The sequence below is a fragment of the Strongylocentrotus purpuratus genome, unplaced genomic scaffold (genome assembly GCF_000002235.5).
Source record: "Strongylocentrotus purpuratus isolate Spur 01 unplaced genomic scaffold, Spur_5.0 spur5_scaffold_10, whole genome shotgun sequence".
NCBI lineage: Eukaryota > Metazoa > Echinodermata > Echinoidea > Camarodonta > Strongylocentrotidae > Strongylocentrotus > Strongylocentrotus purpuratus.
In genome coordinates this window covers 25,145,814-25,166,118 of record NW_022145595.1, presented here as the reverse complement: position 1 = coordinate 25,166,118, position 20,305 = coordinate 25,145,814, and the positions used below count along the sequence as shown (strand labels likewise).

The following is a 20,305-nucleotide window of genomic DNA, read 5'->3' as shown; positions in this document are numbered from 1 at the left end:
AGGAAAGGCAGAAAGAGAAGGTGAAAGAAGGAAAAAACAAAAAATAACATAAGGAAAGACAGAAAGAGAAGGTAAAAGAAGGAAAAAACAAAGAATAACATAAGGAAAGACAGAAAGAGAAGGTGAAAGAAGGAAAAAACAAAGAATAACATAAGGAAAGACAGAAAGAGAAGGTGAAAGAAGTGAAAAACAAAGAATAACATAAGGAAAGACAGAAAGAGAAGGTGAAAGAAGGAAAAAACAAAGAATAACATAAGGAAAGACAGAAAGAGAAGGTGAAAGAAGGAAAAAACAAAGAATAACATAAGGAAAGACAGAAAGAGAAGGTGAAAGAAGGAAAAAAACAAAGAATAACATAAGGAAAGACAGAAAGAGAAGGTGAAAGAAGGGAAAAAACAAAGAATAACATAAGGAAAGACTGAAGAGAAAGTGAAAGAAGGAAAAAACAAAGAATAACATAAGGAAAGACAGAAAGAGAAGGTGAAAGAAGGAAAAATCAAAGAATAACGTAAGGAAATACAAAAAGAGAAAGTGATAGAATGATAGAAACAAAGAATAACTTAAGAGAAGATGATAGAAGGAAGAAGCAATTATGAGGAAAGATAGAAAGAAAAATGATAGAATGATAACAACAACAATAACATTAGGAAAGACAGAAAGAGAAAATGATAAAGAATAGACAATGGAAAGATAGAAGAGAAGATGGAAGAAGGAAAAACAAAGAATATCATAAGAAAAATAGAGAGAGTATAATAGAATAATAAACGAAGAACAAAATAAGAAGTGAAAGAAGGAGAAAATGAATAAGCGCGTGCGGGGCCATTACGTCATCGTGTAGAGAACGTGTGTCAACTTAAAACGAAAAGGGTTATAAGGTAGTGAACAGGACGGGTGTCTGACGTCAATTTGCATCGTTAGAGGACGTGAACGCCGTCCTCGTCCACACAAACGAAAAGCCCCTAATAGCAGCGAGACAACTGATAAAATATGAGTTTCAAAATAATTACAAGGCAATTTTCTTAAATACAAAGAATTTGTTACAATAACAAGGTACAGCTTTACTCCAATGGTTGGACATACAAACTACTCATGAACAAAAATACCCCTAGAAATCCATAGACATCATAACATTCACACAAGAATTATCAGGATCTTGTAAGCCTGGACAACAGTCAATGGCTCACATACAATGAATGAGTGATTCCACTGTGATTGGATATTCCAATTATTCACAATTACATCATATATGGACATTTAAACAAAAATAATCTTTTAGAGTGTTGCATGATTGTTTGGACATCACTAGGATTCAGAGCTGATTTGACTTTCCTCCGAAAGAAAGGATTGCGAGATCCTGAAAATGTTATTCTACAAATAATTTATTTATTTATTTCTATTTGATTTGTAAATTTCTCTTCATTGTCTGTTTCCAACATTACAAACTTATAACAACATAATCGTGATAGTAAACAAATTGTATAATTGATACATCGTCAAAGTCAAATACTTACATCATAATATTAACATGATAATCAGGAAGAAGGATTGGCACATAACTCAGCTTGAAGGCATGGCAATTCTGTATAAAACTTAATAACTTATGCCTTTATACACAAAATGATATAGTGGATGAAATGAAATGAGATGTATGAGAAGATGACAGGAAGAGATGGTTAATAGAATGAAAAAGGTGATATACCACAATTCAGAGCCTCGATCATAACATTTTACATAATTTAATATTCATATCAAATGCTAATGCAACTTATTCCAACATAGGATGCTATATAGTGAAACCCTATAGTGTGCCGTATGCTTACAATACCATAACATGAGTGTACAGTCTCTAGCTGAAACAGAGATCAATTAGGGATATTGGTCCTCCCAAGATGAGTTGAATGAGAGCAGAGAAATAAAAGTATGAGAAAATTGTTTAAAATCTGATAATTTTTTTTTTTTTTAAATATATACATCATTCAATCAAGAACTATATTTTCCAGAGCGAACACACACGTTTATTTGTACACACAATAATAAATACATGTTCTATCCTTTTACATGATTGCCTGGGTAATAAACATTATACACGTACCTGAACACGAGAAAAGATGTATACCTATGGCTTCTTCCCAAAATTAGAATAATTAAAATCGATTATTTGTAAGTACTTGTATAAAAAAAAAAAATGGGGGTACATAATTTATAGCTTGCAAAATGAAAACCAATGTCAAGCATGCCATGCGTTGTCATGCCCCCCTCCTGAAGTTTTGTGATAAATTCAGAATACAAAATTTGTTGCTACATGGATTCATGACTCTGTTCATGATGCTGAAAATCTACATTATTGACGGTGAAAATATGCATGCATGAACATAGTCTTACACATGTAATAGGCACACTAATCGGGGCATTTTCTAAAATCCAGAAATCTGCTATGAAAGTTCCTTTCCAAAAGAACCAAACCCAACAAATACAGTATAAAGTGTTTCTTCAATGTAGAAGGCAAGTAAGTAGTTAAATCAGAACTGATTTTATTATTTATTATATAAATCTATGTATCTACCTATTATTGCTTAGTCCTCCAGACAAGCAAGCCATCAAGAGAAAAAGTCACAATTGTGCATACCCCACCCCAAAACCATTGCTATATCCCTAGTCACGTACGCACCACACGCGCACACATTCATCCTCTCCAACGAGGGTCACCTGCGCGCCTGATGGCACGGATTGTTGCAAAGCAACAACGCACGGTCTGTGAGGCCCACGCTAGCTTCTACAGGGCTGGCAGTTCCGGTCCAGGCAGCACGGCTTTTTAGCAGTCTTTGTATTCTCGGCGCCAGCCCTTTATAGACTGAAAACTACTCACGGCGGATGGACACAGCCGAAACGGGCTGAACCCGGCAGAACAGTAGTTGTTTGCGAAAAGTCCCTATGCTCAGCCTGAGCAAAGTGGGCGTGAAACCGGGGTCACCTTCGCGCCTTAGCTCCCGACCTAGCTGAAGCTTGGATGCTCGAGCTCCTCTGCCTCCCTTGCTTTGATACAGGGGACAAAACAAACTTCACAGCCTTGCTAGAGCTTTAGCTTTACGTGCGGTGTGACGAGAAGCTCTTCTGCTTCTTACCCATAGATATGGGGGGCCAAGCGAGCTTCATGGCCCTGCTAGAGCTTTCGCTCTAACTGATGGCCGATGTGACCAGGGACGTCTCGCTCCAATGCTTCAAAAGAATCGACAAGCTTTCCTTACAGCGTCAAATAGATAATAAATGAGTAGCAACAAAGGCCACTATGAATAAAGAGTCAACGGACTATCTTAGTGTCAATAAAATATCCTAGGGGTATAACGTAGGTCTTGGGGTGGGGTATGCACAATTGTGACTTTTTCTCTCGATGACTTGCTTGTCTGGAGGACTAAGCAATAATAGGTAGATACGTTGATTTATTGTGGTAAACAGGAAATTTTTGAGGAATTTGATTATTGCATTGAGAACTTGATATGGCCTTATTCCCTGCTTTCTCCAACTAGTATGTGTTCTAACAAGGCTATGAAATAAGATTTTCACTATAGATTTAAAAAAAGCGCTTTATAATAATAAAATTCACATTTGTATACATTTTTATAACACATATAATAGTCTCTTTTGTGGCTAGTAAGATTGATTTTTTTGAGAAAATCCTGTATCACAATAGGAACACCAATGCGGCTTATCTCCACTATGTGTTTTTAAAGGGACTTTCTTACATTGTTTAGATGAGAGAAAATGGTGCCATTAAGGTATTGACTTTCACTCAAACTTTCAGATGATCATTAATTGTACATGTGAAAGTTTTGAGTGAAAACAGACCACTTTTAATAATGATAACAATTGGAAGAAACTTATCTGATTGATTCCAGAATTCTCCCAAATACATTATTGTATTTTAATAAAATTTTAGTTGAATGAAAATCGTCAAAAGCAATGAATTTGCTCTCTATACTATTCTAAACATTTAAGAATGGAAAGATTTTCAAAAGCCTGCTTTAGGTCTTATTTACTGTAAGAGAGTGTTGCACAGTGACGGCTTCAAAGAAGAGGATTTTTTACATGTTAGAAGGCATGTACAGCAAAAGGAATATTATACGTAACATTTCATACAAAAATCACATATTTTTTTTCTTCATCAACCTTCAACAATATTAACAAGTCAATTTAAATGATTAGTTCAATTTCTTTAATGAGGAAATCCCTTATCACACTGGGAACACCAGAGTTCTAAAGTGTCTAGTGAGCTTATTCTTTTGCGAAAATCCTGTGTGTTTTTAAATGACTAATAAGAGTTCTTTTATCACGAAATGCCTTATCACACTGGGAACACTTAAAGGGTTTCTCTCCTGTATGTGTTCTAAGGTGCCTAGTTAGATTACTCTTTTGAGAAAATCCTGTATCACAATAGGAACATCGATGAGGTTTTTCTCCACTGTGTGTTCTTAAATGAATTATAAGAGCAACTTTATGAGAAAATCCCTTACCACACTGGGAACAATTATGTGGCTTTTCACCACTGTGTGTTCTTGAATGGGTCCTAAGTCTACATCTGTGAGAAAATCCCTTATCACACTGGGAACACTTAAAGGGTTTCTCTTTTGTATGTGCTATAAGGTGCACAGTAAGATTAGTCTTTTGAGAGAATCCCTTATCACACTGGGAACACTTAAAAGGTTTCTCTTCTGTATGTGTACTAAGGTGGCTAGTAAGCTCATTCTTTTGAGAAAATCCTTTACCACAATATGAACACTTAAAAGGTTTCTCTCCTGTATGTGTTCTAAGGTGCCTAGTTAGATTACTCTTTTGAGAAAATCCTGTATCACAATAGGAACATCGATGAGGTTTTTCTCCACTGTGTGTTCTTAAATGAATAATAAGAGCAACTTTATATGAAAAACCCTTATCACACTGGGAACACTTAAAGGGTTTCTCTACTGTATGTGTTCTGAGGTGCCTAGTAAACTTATTCTTTTGAGAAAATCCCATGTCACAATAAGAACATTGATGTGGCTTTTCTCTACCTTGTGTTCTTAAATGAACGACAAGATTTCTTTCATGAGGAAATCCCTTATCACACTGGGAACACTTAAAGGGTTTCTCTCCTGTATGTGTTCTACGGTGCCTAGTAAGCTCATTTTTTCGAGAAAATCCTGTGTCACAAAAGGAACATCGATATGACTTTTCTCTACTGTGTGTTCTTAAATGAACGACAAAATTTCTTTTATGAGGAAATCCCTTATCACACTGGGAACACTTAAAAGGTTTCTCTCCTGAATGTGTCCATAGATGATTTGCTAAATTACCTTGGCAAGAAAAACCCTTACCACAACGGGAACATAGATAGGGCTTTTCGCCACTGTGTGTCCTTAAATGAACGACAAAATTTCTTTTATGAGGAAATCCCTTATCACACTGGGAACACTTAAAAGGTTTCTCTCCTGAATGTGTCCATAGATGATTTGCTAAATTACCTTGGCAAGAAAAACCCTTACCACAACGGGAACATCGATGAGGCTTATCTCCACTGTGTGTTCTTAAATGAATATTAAGAGCACCTCTATGACAAAAATCCTTATTACACTGGGAACACATAAAGGGTTTCTCTCCTGTATGTGTTCTAAGGTGCCTAGTAAGCTCATTCTTTCGAGAAAATCCAATGTCACAATAGGAACATCGATGTGGCTTTTCTGTACTGTGTGTTCTTAAATGAACGACAAGATTTCTTTTATGAGGAAATCCTTTATCACAATGGGAACACTTAAAGGCTTTCTCTCCTGTATGTCTCCATAGATGATTTGCTAAATTATGTCGACAAGAAAAACCCTTACCACAAGGGGAACACATAAAGGGTTTCTCTCCTGTATGTGTTCTAAGGTGCCTAGTTAGATTACTCTTTTGAGAAAATCCTGTATCACAATAGGAACATCGATGAGGCTTTTCTCCAGTGTGTGTTCTTAAATGAATGATTAGAGCATTTTTTTGTGAAAAACTCATATCACACTGGGAACACTTAAAGGGTTTCTCTACTATATGTGTTCTGAGGTGCCTAGTTAGAATACTTTGGCAAGTAAAAACAGAATCACAATGGGAACATTGATGAAGCGTTTCTCCACTGTGTGTTCTTAAATGAATAATAAGAGCACCTCTATGAGAAAAACCCTTATCACACGGGGAACAAATGAAGGGTTTCTCTCCTGTATGTGTTCTAAGGTGGCTAATAAGCTCATTCTTTCGAGAAAATCCAGTGTCACAATGAGAACATCGATATGGCTTTTCTCTACTGTGTGTTCTTAAATGAACGACAAGATTTCTTTTATGAGGAAATCCCTTATCACACTGGGAACACTTAAAGGGTTTCTCTCCTGTATGTGTCCATAGATGATTTGCTAAATTACTTTGGCAAGAAAAACCCTTACCACAACGGGAACACATGAAGGGTTTCTCTCCTGTATGTGTTCTAAGATGCCTAGTTAGATTACTCTTTTGAGAAAATCCTGTATCACAATAGGAACATCGATGAGGCTTTTCTCCAGTGTGTGTTCTTAAATGAATGATTAGAGCATTTTTTTGTGAAAAACTCATATCACACTGGGAACACTTAAAGGGCTTCTCTCCTGTATGTGTTTTGAGGTGCCTAGTAAGCTCTTTCTTTTGAGAAAAGCCTGTATCACAATGGGCACATCAATGTGGCTTTTCTGTACTATGTGTTCCTAAATGACTAATCAGAGTTCTTTGATGAGTACCTCCTTTATCAGACTGGGAACACTTAATGGGTTTCTCTACTGTATGTGTTCTGAGGTGCCTAGAAAGATCAGTCTTTTCAGAGAATCTTTTATTACAAAAGGAACATCGATGAGGCTTTTCTCCATGTGTTTCTAAATGCTTAATCAGAGTTCTTAGATGAGGAAATCTCTTATCACACTGGGAACACTTAAAGGGTTTCTCTCCTGTATGTGTTTTAAGGTGAAGAGTAAGATCAGTCTTTTCAGAGAATCTTTTAATACAATAGGAACATCGATGAGGCTTTTCTCCACTGTGTTTTCCTAAATGCCTAATAAGAGTACTTACATGAGGAAATCTCTTATCACACTGGGAACACTTAAAGGGTTTCTCTCTTGTTTGTGTTCTAAGGTGAAGAGTAAGATTACTTTTTTGAGAAAATCCTCTCTCACAATAGGAACACCGATGAGGCTTTTCTCCACTGTGCGTTCTTAAATGCCTAATAAGAGCACTTTGATGAGGAAATCCCTTATCACACTGGGAACACTGAAAGGGTTTCTCTCCTGTATGTGGTCTTAGGTGCCTAGTAAGCTTTGTCTTTTTAGAAAATCTTTCATCACAAGAGGGACACTGATAGGGCTGTTCTCCTCTGTGGGTTCTTGAATGGGTAGTTAGATTAACTTGGCAAGAAAAAACCTTATCACAATGGGAACATTTATACGAATCTTCACCACAGTTCTCATCAGTGAATGTCTTACTGCAATGTAAACACAGATGGGACCTCTCTCCACTGCATGCTGTTATAAGTGAGTGTACCTTGACTTGTCCATTGTCCAACTCTGGGGAGGAAAAGAAAATAATTCATGATTCTGTTGTACAATTTTGTAATTAATTTTCTCTTCGTAGCCATGTTGAACGGATGCTTACAGCGAGCGTAGTAAGTGTGGAAGTAAGTATTCAGGGAGGCTGCAAAAATGAGGACACAGCGATTACATGACCAGATTTCAGCTGACGCAACTTACAGATGGTAAAAATGCTCCGTCATCAAGTTTTTCAAAAATATGAAGGACCTACTCAAATGTTTACAACCTTAATAGGCTTGTTTTAATTAGAGCCTGTAATAATAGACCTTTTGAGAAAATGGTTACCCTTTTTAAAACAGTTTAGCTCCTTTAAAAGAGAAAATATCCCCTAAAAACAAACTCGGCTCCCCTTTGAAGAGCCTTTCAAAGAACTGCAATAAAAAATTATTTATACAGTGCTGTAGGTGGTGAAAATAAATTGCAATTCATTCATAAAAAATTTAATCAACCCCATTGAATAAAGCATTTTATATACCTCACTTAAGAAATCTAGCCATCTGATTGGTCGAAATTGGAGTCGTCATTTTAGCCATGCCCGCCTACCAATCAATAGTCTTTTAAAAAGTGCCGTCATACCTGCCTTCCGGTCAATAGTCTTTTAAAAAATGCCCTCATGCTGCGATCCCCATTGGTTTACGTGTTAAAGGTAAAGACCAGTTTTGGAAATGGCCCCTCTCAAAAAATGAAATGGAAGCTCTTATTACCTATCATGTGAAAGAATATGTTTTGACTAGTACGAGATGATACATATTTTGCTGAGAAACCACCTACTAATTGATATATATGGTAAATTATTATATCTATTTGGACCTGATAGATATAACGTACGTGTCGCGCACGTGTGCGTAGTCCCATATACATCTTTCTGTGTACAGTGCTTGTAACTTTACCAAGACTGGGCCAAATTTCTTATCATTTTGATGATTCCAGAACCTTGCAAATACACACCAATACTTATATGCTAGAAGATCAACCTTTTCTGATCGATTCCACGTTTTTTTCACAATGCAATCGCAAGACCATAACTGGTCTTTATCTTTAACGTTTTGTTTGTGCGAGCGTGAATACCATACAGCGCTTTTTGTCTGCGATTCCCAAATGAATATAAGATTCAGTCATCTTTCCAGCGTAGATTAACAGACAGTGTCTCAGATTTTCTGTGATGTTTTAACAAATCTTTACTCAATAAAAGGATATGGTAAGAATTATTCTTGGTAGATTTTTGGGTCAATTCGGTATATAAAAGATATGACTGCTTTAATATTCCAGGCATATTTGTTTTTATAGGCTCTTGGGGACATTTCATCCTGCCATCAGCCCTCTCCACGCCTCGGGGTGATAACAGGATGTAACTTCCCCTTGAGCCTTTAAAAACAACTATCCCTCCCATAGCAGTCATTACGTCTATAATTACCGTTCAATTTTGTGGTTCATTCTCTTCATAGCCATGTTGGATGGATGCTTACATCGAGCACAGTAAGTGCGGAAGTAATTATCCATGGACACAGCAAATACGTGACCAGATTTCAGCTGATGCAACTTACAGATGGTAAAAATGCTCTTTCATCAAGTTTTTCAAATATACGAAGGACCTACTAAAATGTTTACAACGTTAATAGGATTTTTAAATTTGAGCATGTAATATTAGACCTTCAGGGAAAATGGTTACCCTTATAAACCAATTTAGCTCCTAATTAATACAATGAAAAAGAGAAAATATCCCCTATAAACAAAAATCAGCTCCACCTAGAACTGCAATAAAAAAATTATTTGTTTGTGTGTATACAGTGCGGTAGGTGGTGAAAATTAAATACAATTCATACCTCCGATTTAAATCTATTGTTTCATTCATTCATACAAAATTCAATCAGCCACGTTGAATAAAGCATTATAAAAGTTTGTAAATCACAATTACAGAGTATATGGTTTCGATTTATGCCCCTCCACCTGGCACTATGCCTGGCAATGTCTCCCAGCTCAGTAATCGGTGTGATGACTTACCACTTGGAAACTAGAACAACACTCCAATTTGTCTGTCATCTTGGTTTGAAAGTAATCTTTGTAATAGATCTCAATATATATTCATCCAAGTTTAACACATGGTGTACCACAAGGTTCTATCCTAGGTCCTCTACTGTTTTTAATTTACATTAATGATCTTACACATTATTCTTAAACGACATTGTTACTATTATTTGTGACTAGTTCACAGGTACAAATCGGCGCCTTCAGTTAAATCACCTCGCAGTCCTTCCCGCTTTTTCACACGGCCCAAAAAAACAACAAAAAAAAAAATTGGAGATATCCGTGATGTTACAGCAATACCTCAAACCATAGGCCTAATGGGGAGGTGATGTCATAAGAAGAGGAGTAGATTAAGATTTTCTACACTGTATCCCCAGATGGATAAAAAGATTGGTTTGTTGATAAATAACTGATCATAACAGGAACAGGAGGCTTTTCTCATTTGTGTAATTTTCCTTAGAATATAGCTTTCGCAAGACCAGATTCTTTAAAAATATTTTCACAATTGGAATATTAGTAAGGTTTTTCTATTTTAATACATGGCTAATAAGGCTTTTTCTATTATCTTTTACTAGAATGGGTTATATTATCTGATTTTCTCCCATGTGTGAGTTCTTTGATGGTATGTCAGATACAATGTTCAAAATCAAGTACATGTATATCACCATTAGAAGTGTGCAGTTCATCTCTTAATTACAAATCAATGAATTATAAATTGAGAAAAAAAATCATTACTGCGGTTTTCTTAATTACTAAATGAAATGTAACACTGATTTGTTGAGAAAGTTCTTTATCACTAGAACATTAGAACATTGGAATGGTCCAATGTGTGTTTTCAGATGTAACATTAATAAGGCTTTTCCCCCACTGTGTGTTCTTGAATGGGTCATAAGATTACTTCTGTGATAAATTCCCTTATCACACTGGGAACACTTAAAGGTAAAGACCAGTTATGGTCATGCGATTGCATTGTGAAAGAAACGTTGTGGAATCGATCAGAAAAGGTTGATCATCTAGCATCTAGCATCTGCAAGGTTCTGGAATCATCAAAATGATAAGAAATTTGGCCCATTCTTCGTAAAGTTACAAGCACTATACACATATGGGACTACCCTATATCTCTCACAGACCATGAGAGAAACAAATTTACCAAATATATGAATTAGTAGGCAGTTTCCCGGCAAATTGTATTAGTATGTATTAGTCAAAACATATTCTTTCACATGATTGGTAATGAGAGCTTCCATTTCATTTTTTGAAATTGGGGCGTTTCCAATACTGGTCTTTACCTTTAAAGGGTTTCTCTTCTGCATGTGTACTAAGGTGGCTAGTAAGCTCATTTTTTTGGACAAAATCCTTTATCACGAAAGGGACATCACAAAAGGCTTTTCTGCAGTGTGTGTTCTCATATGAATAATAAGAGTACTTTTATGAGGAAATCCCTTACACCAATAGGAACATTTATAAGGCGTTTCACCACTGTGTGTTCTCATATGAATAATAAGAGTACTTTTTACAAGAAAATCCTTTATCACACTAGGAACACTTTAAAGGTTTCTCTCCTGTGTGTGTTCTCAAATGGATTTTAAGGTTACATCTTTGAGAAAATCTCTTACCACAATGGGAACACTTATGCGGCCTTTCACCACTGTGTGTTCTTGAATGGCTTTTAAGGTTACTTCTGTGAGAAAATCTCTTACCACACTGGGAACACTTATACGGCTTTTCACCACTGTGCGTTCTCAAATGGCTTTTAAGGTTGCTTTTACAAGAAAATCTCTTACCACACTGGGAACACTTATGCGGCTTTTCACCACTGTGTGTTCTGAAATGATTTATAAGGGTGCTTTTACAAGAAAAACCCTTATCACACTGGGAACACTCAAACGGTTTCTCTCCTGTATGTATACCAAGGTGGCTAGTAAGCTCATTTTTTTCGGAAAATCCTTTATCACAATAGGGACATCGAAAAGACTTTTCTCTAGTGTGCATTCTTGAATGGGTTCTTAGGTTACTTTCGTGAGCAAAAATCTTATCACAATGGGAACATTTATAAGGCTTTTCCCCACTGTGTATTCTCATATGAATATTAAGAGAACTTTTATGAGGAAATCCCTCATCACAATGAGCACATTTATAAGGCTTTTCGCCACTGTGCGTTCTCATATGAATAATAAGAGTACTTTTACAAGAAAATCCCTTATCACACTGGGAACACATAAAGGGTTTCTCTCCTGTATGTGTTCTAAGGTGCATAGTAAGCTTAGTCTTTTGAGAGAATCCTTTACCACAATGGGAACACTTATGCGGCCTTTCACCACTGTGTGTTCTTGAATGGGTCCCAAGGTTACTTCTGTGAGAAAATGTCTTACCACACTGGGAACACTTATAAGGCTTTTCACCACTGTGTGTTCTCAAATGGGTTTTAAGGTTACTTCTGTGAGAGAATCCTTTACCACAATTGGAACACGTATGTGGCTTTTCACCACTGTGTGTTCTTGAATGGGTCCTAAGTCTACTTCTGTGAGAAAATCCCTTATCACACTGGGAACACTTAAAGGGTTTCTCTCCTGTATGTGTACTAAGGTGGCTGGTAAGTTCATTTTTTTGAGAAAATCCTTTGTCACAATAGGGACATCGAAAAGGCTTTTCTCCAGTGTGCATTCTTGAATGGGTAGTAAGAGAACTTTTATGAGCAAATCCCTCATCACAATGGGAACATTTATAAGGCTTTTCTCCACTGTGTGTTCTTAAATGAATAACAAGATTACCTTTATGAGAAAATCTCTTACCACACTGGGAACACTTATGCGGCTTTTCACCACTGTGTGTTCTTGAATGGGTCCTAAGTCTACATCTGTGAGAAAATACCTTATCACACTGGGAACACATAAAGGGTTTCTCTTCTGTATGTGTTCTAAGGTGCATAGTAAGCTTAGTCTTTTGAGAGAATTGCTTATCACACCGGGAACACTTAAAGGGTTTCTCTCCTGTATGTGTTTTAAGGTGCCTTGTAAGATTATTCTTTTCAGAAAATCCTCTATCACAATAGGGACATCGATAAGGCTTTTCTCCAATTTGCAGTCTTGAATGGGTAGTAAGATTACCTTGGCAAGAAAAAACCTTATCACAATGGGAACATTTATAAGGATTTTTACCCCAGTTCTCATCAGTAAATGTTTTACTGCAATGTAAACACAGATGGGCCTTCTCTCCAGTGCATGCTGCCATTAGTGAGTGTATCTTGTCCTGTCCATTGTCCAAATCTGGGGAGGAAAAGAAAGTAATTACTTTCCTATTAAATAGAAGATCTACTTATTATGTTAAGGGTTAACATTTAAATTTAAATCACTGTAAAATGAAGAGATATCACCAGGCATATCCAGACTGCCTACTAGATGCAGACTATCATGTAATGGTCTAAAACCTTCAATGCAGTGAACTTTGCATAAGTCAATTTTGACAAGATGCAATGAAATCTTCCATTTGTCCGTAAGTCAAAGAAAATTTGACGTTTACCCAAATTGACCATGATGGGACCAAGCAAAATGCATCTAATTGGATGACCTTTGATTTCTGTGTAAGTGCAAGTAAATTTGACTTAAAGGCATTGTTGAACACTGCAAAATCTGAGATGCATGGCCCTATGTGTTGTTAGTGTCTGTGATATGGTGTTACATTGAAGCCCTAAAAAAAAATTGGCTTCAAAATAATCATGAAGTGCCTCAAAAAAGTAAAAATCTTTGAGTGACTGGTTTTACTATATTCATTTTCCCCAACAGACTGTAGTGTTATAAAAAACATTGGGAAAATGGTTTTTGAAATTACGACTTTAATCATGAATATCTTAATAATCAGATGGGTGAAAGGCTTGTAAACGTCATGGGATTCCTGACTGACATAAAGGTTTAAAATTATGATTGCAGTATGAACTAAATCCAAGATTTTGTTTAGAATCTGAGACAAAGATACCCAATCCCTTTAAGCATTTGTTGTCCCTTATATAACTTGGGAACTTGCCAGCAGTTTAGTTGATATTAGTCTTTACCAAGTTTACCCTAAGCCTTGATTTAAACAGTTGTGCAGACATCCAAAAAATAAGAATGTTTTGCAACAGAAACATGCGGTAATTAATTCCAATGTACCACATCTTTGTTGACATACGGTACATGTACACTTTTTGTGTTGTGATTTATTTTTAACTTGTGTGGATTTTTGCTACGTCACCAGCTATGCACACATACAATTACTTTCTACAGGCTGTCTATGAGAAAATATTGCTATTAAATAAGGAGAAAGAGAACTGCGAAATGTGTTCTAATATAAGAAATTAATGGATGCTGAATACAGAATGGTAACACTTATAAATTGATAATATTGAATTGAGCTACCATTCTTGTGCAAACTGTTGATAGATAATGTTGGATTTTCGAGATAATCTACTACGGTGCCATACTTGAACTTTGATGTATGGTTTAGTGAACTGCGTACCTGCATTGAATACTAATACCCTTGTGATAATTGTGATCGCAATGATGCGGTAATTAGTGTTGACTCTAGGGCTAGGCTAGATAGTAGTACTACCATGCCTCCCAAACAGACAGTGATAGCTGTAATGTTTGATGACATTAATGATGACTAATATAATTGGTTAGCACTCAGATTTGTGGGTTTCAATCTGCTCGTTCTATTCCTTTTCTATGGTATCTTTACATAGTCAAATCGACAAGGAAGTATCTCACGATACTACAAGAGCTCCTAGACAGTAAGTACTTCAATGAAACACTCTCAACAATGTGAGTAGCAAACTAGATGAAATCTCAAATAAGCTTGATGACGTTTCGTAGAGACTTATCATCATGATCAACGCTTCACAACTATTGAAAGTGATCTCAGAAAGCAAGATATTAGAATAACTGAAGTTTATGATGAACTTGCATCAGAGAAGGCCAAAATGGATGTCGAGATGAAGGTGAATGAGAGGGAGACAGCCATCAAACATCTTCAAAGTGAACTGAATACAAGCCTAAACAAAATTGTAAACCCGGAACACCAATTAAGTTAAACAGCTTAGAGCAGTATTCTCGCAAAGCTGCAAAAGAATCTTCAGTCTCAAAGCAAAGCATGGAGAAAATAATAATAATAATAATAATAAATATTAATAAAGCGCACTTTTCTAACTACTTACTCAAGGTGCTATAAAATACCAATACTCTAGGTTGTGAAGTAGGCAAGCGAATTTAAGTTGATCTTAAGGAGCAAGATATAGACCATAACCATCGAGTTGGCGACCCTACTTCAGCATCACGTCAAGGTGATCATCAAATTACATGAGTTAAGCTCAAATCATATCGCAAGAGACAAGAGTTGTTACAAAATAGAAGGAAATTAAAGAACTCAGGAACAACAATCCAAGAAAACCTAACCAAAAATACAGGAAATTGCTTTAAGGAGCATACAGACTCTCAAAAAAGGCAGAGTTCAGGGCCTATGGTCTTCAGACGGAAGAATTTTTGTATTAAACAAGCACCCCAAACAGCAGGGCGCGACAAACCCGCTTGCCCGACGTCCCGGGGCAACCAAATTGAGCCGTCGGGCAAGTAAATCAAATTATCACTTGCCCGATTCGGGCAAGTGATACTTTTACAGTAATTTCCTAGTGTCCAAGAACTCTACCATTCACCCGTCAACTTCTTACCCGTCGTCAAAATCCAGAAGCAAAAAAGCGATCGTTCCGATTTCGAAAAAACTTCACAGACAGCTAGCCAGCTCAGCTAGCTCAGCGCGCATGCAACAGTGACACTTCAAGCCATGAATGCCGCTCCGCCTCCACGCACGGCCGGCCGTGAGCTAGCTAGAGACAGCTAGCGCGATCGTACCAGCTGCGAGCTTATTCGCGCTCTCTCTCTCTAGCTCTGCAGGCCGCACCGACAGGCCTTTGCTATTCTCTGATTGCCGATTGGTTGAATCACGCCAAATATGACGTCATTATTCTAGGGAAATGAACACGTGCGAATCGGAATGGAATAAACAACAGGGATTTTCTAGTAAGTACAAAAAGTCAAATGTTTGATATTTATTCATAATGACTGTTAATGATTGTGAACATATTATTTAAAACTCGCTGCTCATATAAATCAGATGAATGTTTTTGTCTCGTTTTCAATTTATTACTGCGGTCTCAAGATCCGACCGAGCGAGTCATTTTGATAATAGTATCGAGACCCCCAGAATATAAGCCGTTGTTGTTTTGTTTTCATGGTTTTAGCGACGTTGTTTAGTCTAGTTTTCGCATACTTATCCGAGATTTATCGTAAAATATCTTCAATATTATTATTTAGTAAGAATTTACAAATTTTGGCATGATATTTATAGCAGTGAATGATGAAATAAAAATGTCCGTACTTTATTTAAAATAGTTGATTACCCATTATTTACATGACGTTTCTTGATGGAAGAGTTGACCCAAATTATTAACAGCTGAAAATTAGCCTACGTTTCCAAATGACCTTCAACCATCCTTTGTTGACCATTTTCTTTGACATATTAGGTTATTATTCAGTACAGTTACACTGTACATGTATGTGCATTAATTTGCTATCTAAAACACTAACTTATCATTACGAGATAATAAATGCTTTAACCTCGAGTCCTTTTTCGCTTTAAAGTTTTGGGCAAGTGGAAATATTGTTTGGGCAAGTAAATTGAAAACCCACTTGCCCGACAGGGCAAGTGGTGAAAAAAATTCTTGTAGCACCCTGAACAGGATTTGACAAAACTTGAATCAAAGCCTTGATTTGTACTAAAACAATGTAACTGAATTATCTTACTTGGGTGATGCAATTTAAAAGTAATCTTACACTGCACAATGACAAATCTCTTATGGGACATTTTACTTTTATTTTAAGGAATATAATTATTTTTTCTTTGTTTTCTTTGTTTTTGAAAGAAATTTGTTACATGTCTTAGAAAATTATATTTCCTGTATGTCTATACAGTTCGTCCCAGAAAAAACGAAACCCAGAATTATCAATATTTTATAATAACAATTGTAATTAATAAATGACACATTTTTGTAAAGCTTAGATCCTCCTCTTTCATTTGATGCAACTCATATGATGCATATTTCATGCACGACTAATTAAAAACAATTTGAAGAGAGGGTACCAAAAAGTCATTTGGCAGGCGGTTTCTGAATTTTAAAGAGAAAATCCCATTTCTAGAAAGTACATTTTCTGCCCTTTCTGCCCTTTCTGCCACACCACACTAGTCACTGCCCCTGATCCACCCCCCCCCCCCACGACAAGCAAACTTCTGAGTTGTACTTTACTTAATGCAAGAAGTTTGCGTTCAAAGATACCTGAACTTGAGTCATATATATGCACCACCAAACCAGATATCATTTGTATAAACGAGACATGGCTTACTGAAGATATTTATGATGCGTCACTGGGGTTTCCGAATGAATACCTTGTTTTTCGACGTGATCGCGCTGATAATCGACGAGGAGGGGGTGTTCTGCTGGCACTCCATCGGCATCTGAAACCCGACCGGAAGAGCATCCACAACGACACCTTAGAATTAATCTGGGCCACGTTCAAGAATGGCTCTGACTCGTGGCTTATTGGCGTTCTGTATAGGCCTCCAAACAGCAACGCATCATATTGGGAGTTGCTACAAGCTGAGCTGGATTCTGTGAAACCCGATGACTACGATGGGCTTCTTCTCCTAGGGGACCTCAACGTCGACATGTCCCCTAATGTTCTTTCAAACAACCGGACCCATTTGTCATCTTTCATGAATGACTTCGATCTCACTCAAATGGTAGCTTCTCCTACTCGTCTGACCGCTACGAATGTCTATTCAGGGTCACTCATAGACTTAGTATTGACCAATCGTGACCATGCCATAACAAATGTTCATACTATGGCCAATCCTGTGGAATCGGACCATTTGGCTGTTTGCGTTCGTCTTCGCTCATCGCAGCCCGCTCCAATGCCTTCTGTTCTCCGGTCTTTCCTACATGTCAACAAGGGAGACTTTGACCACCTGCGGACTCTTCTTCATCTCATTCCCTGGAACTCATTTCTAGACCCTTGTAATGTTGAAGAAAGTTTTGAACTATTCTTAGATCTTTTTAATGCAGCAATTAAAGAATCGATTCCACAATCATCTAAGCGTAAATCCAAATGCTCACCATGGATCACAGCTGAACTCAAGAAACTTATTTCTAAGAAACACTGTCTGTTCAGAAACGTTAAAAGAACTAAAGCTTCTACTGACTGGGTTACATACAAAACTATTAGGAATCAGGTGAAAACCCTCACAAGGAAAGCTTACTGGACTTATGTTAACACGTTATTTGCACGTAAAGACAACAGGAAGAGTTTTTGGTCATTTGTACGTAGTCGTAAACAATCACTACCTCCTCCTAAATTTAAGTATAATGAAGCACAGTTTACTCAACCAGATGATATAGCTGCAGCTTTCAATTCTCATTTCTCTTCAGTTTTTTCCCCTCCTTCTACTCTACCTACTGAAGCTCCTGAGTGCACCTTGCCTATCACTGAACTTAATCGTTTAACAGTATCTGATACAGATGTCAGCTCAGCTCTCTCCAGATTACCTGTAAATAAATCTCCTGGGCCAGACGGTATTTCACCAAATGTTCTCTCTAAAGTAGCTTCTGAAATTTCACATCCCTTGTCAATTCTGTTCAATGCATCTCTGAGTTGTGGTAAAGTTCCTTCTTCATGGAGAAAATCCCATATTACTCCTGTATTCAAGAATGGTGATAGGTCGTTGGTCTCTAACTACCGCCCAGTAGCCCTTACTTCTGTGTTATGTAAAGTTCTAGAGAAACTTGTAGTCAACTGCATACAGGAACATGTAGGGTTATACGGTCTGATGAGTAAACACCAACATAAATTCACTAAAGGTAAAAATTGTGTAACACAACTTGTAAACTTGGTACATAATTGGGCAGCCTCACTAGACAAACCACGCCCTCCACACATTGATGCAATTTTTCTTGACATGTCAAAGGCTTTTGATAGAATGCCTCACAATATCCTCCTATCCAAGTTAGCAACCCAGTACAATATTCGTGGTAACATATGGAAGTGGGTACGTTCCTTTCTATCAAATCGGCTCCAAAGAGTAATGTTCCTGGGTTCTCTCTCTTCTTGGAGTAATGTCCCTTCTGGTGTGCCCCAGGGTAGTGTAATTGGACCGCTACTTTTTAATCTATTTGTCAACAATGTTATCTCTGATGTTTCCTCCGATCTTTTTCTTTTTGCTGACGATATGTTACTGTTTCGTACAATTCGTTCACACGATGATGAAATGCAATTGCAACATGACTTAGACTCACTCCATCAATGGACAATTACAAATGGCATGTCATTCAATCCATCCAAAACGAAAGTGATGCATATAACTAGGAAGCGGAACATCCAAAATGCCGTCTATACCCTGGGTGACACACTGCTTTCTTCTGTCACTTCTTACAAATATCTTGGTATTGTAATAGGTTCAAACCTCTCTTGGAACATTCAGGTTGATGCAATTACTGCACGCGCGAGTCGTCTTCTTGGGTTTATAAGAGTTGTAGCCACGTTGTTTAGTCTAGTTTTCGCATACTTATCCGAGATTTATCGTAAAATATCTTCAATATTATTATTTAGTAAGAATTTACAAATTTTGGCATGATATTTATAGCAGTGAATGATGAAATAAAAATGTCCGTACTTTATTTAAAATAGTTGATTACCCATTATTTACATGACGTTTCTTGATGGAAGAGTTGACCCAAATTATTAACAGCTGAAAATTAGCCTACGTTTCCAAATGACCTTCAACCATCCTTTGTTGACCATTTTCTTTGACATATTAGGTTATTATTCAGTACAGTTACACTGTACATGTATGTGCATTAATTTGCTATCTAAAACACTAACTTATCATTACGAGATAATAAATGCTTTAACCTCGAGTCCTTTTTCGCTTTAAAGTTTTGGGCAAGTGGAAATATTGTTTGGGCAAGTAAATTGAAAACCCACTTGCCCGACAGGGCAAGTGGTGAAAAAAATTCTTGTAGCACCCTGAACAGGATTTGACAAAACTTGAATCAAAGCCTTGATTTGTACTAAAACAATGTAACTGAATTATCTTACTTGGGTGATGCAATTTAAAAGTAATCTTACACTGCACAATGACAAATCTCTTATGGGACATTTTACTTTTATTTTAAGGAATATAATTATTTTTTCTTTGTTTTCTTTGTTTTTGAAAGAAATTTGTTACATGTCTTAGAAAATTATATTTCCTGTATGTCTATACAGTTCGTCCCAGAAAAAACGAAACCCAGAATTATCAATATTTTATAATAACAATTGTAATTAATAAATGACACATTTTTGTAAAGCTTAGATCCTCCTCTTTCATTTGATGCAACTCATATGATGCATATTTCATGCACGACTAATTAAAAACAATTTGAAGAGAGGGTACCAAAAAGTCATTTGGCAGGCGGTTTCTGAATTTTAAAGAGAAAATCCCATTTCTAGAAAGTACATTTTCTGCCCTTTCTGCCCTTTCTGCCACACCACACTAGTCACTGCCCCTGATCCACCCCCCCCCCCCCCCCACGACAAGCAAACTTCTGAGTTGTA

At 36.8% G+C, this 20,305-nt stretch overlaps 2 protein-coding genes across 6 annotated transcripts in view; both read right to left on the bottom strand.

Moving 5' to 3' along the window:
- Positions 1-1,504: 1,504 nt before the first annotated feature.
- LOC105441299 (zinc finger protein Xfin-like) lies at positions 1,505-6,632 on the bottom strand. The gene has a single exon (XM_030979876.1). The coding sequence runs from the start codon at positions 6,604-6,606 to the stop codon at positions 4,270-4,272; it is 2,337 nt and encodes a 778-aa protein (XP_030835736.1). The 5' UTR covers positions 6,607-6,632; the 3' UTR covers positions 1,505-4,269.
- Positions 6,633-6,684: 52 nt separating this feature from the next.
- LOC100891013 (zinc finger protein 271) overlaps positions 6,685-20,305 on the bottom strand; it is a 106,387-nt gene continuing 92,766 nt past the window's right edge. For 4 of the 5 annotated variants that reach the window (XM_030979871.1, XM_030979872.1, XM_030979873.1 and 1 more), the window contains one exon: positions 10,868-12,898. In XM_030979871.1, the coding sequence (XP_030835731.1) occupies positions 11,169-12,898 (1,730 nt within the window). In that variant the 3' untranslated portion in view covers positions 10,868-11,168. Of the gene's footprint in view, positions 7,584-10,867; positions 12,899-20,305 lie in introns of those variants that run through there. The other variant, XM_030979874.1, reaches the window with a different exon arrangement.

What these genes read in the sequence shown, in the direction of transcription:
- LOC105441299 (XM_030979876.1), bottom strand. Translation starts at nt 6,606, where the DNA reads ATGAGTTTTTCACAAAAAAATGCTCTAATCATTCATTTAAGAACACAC.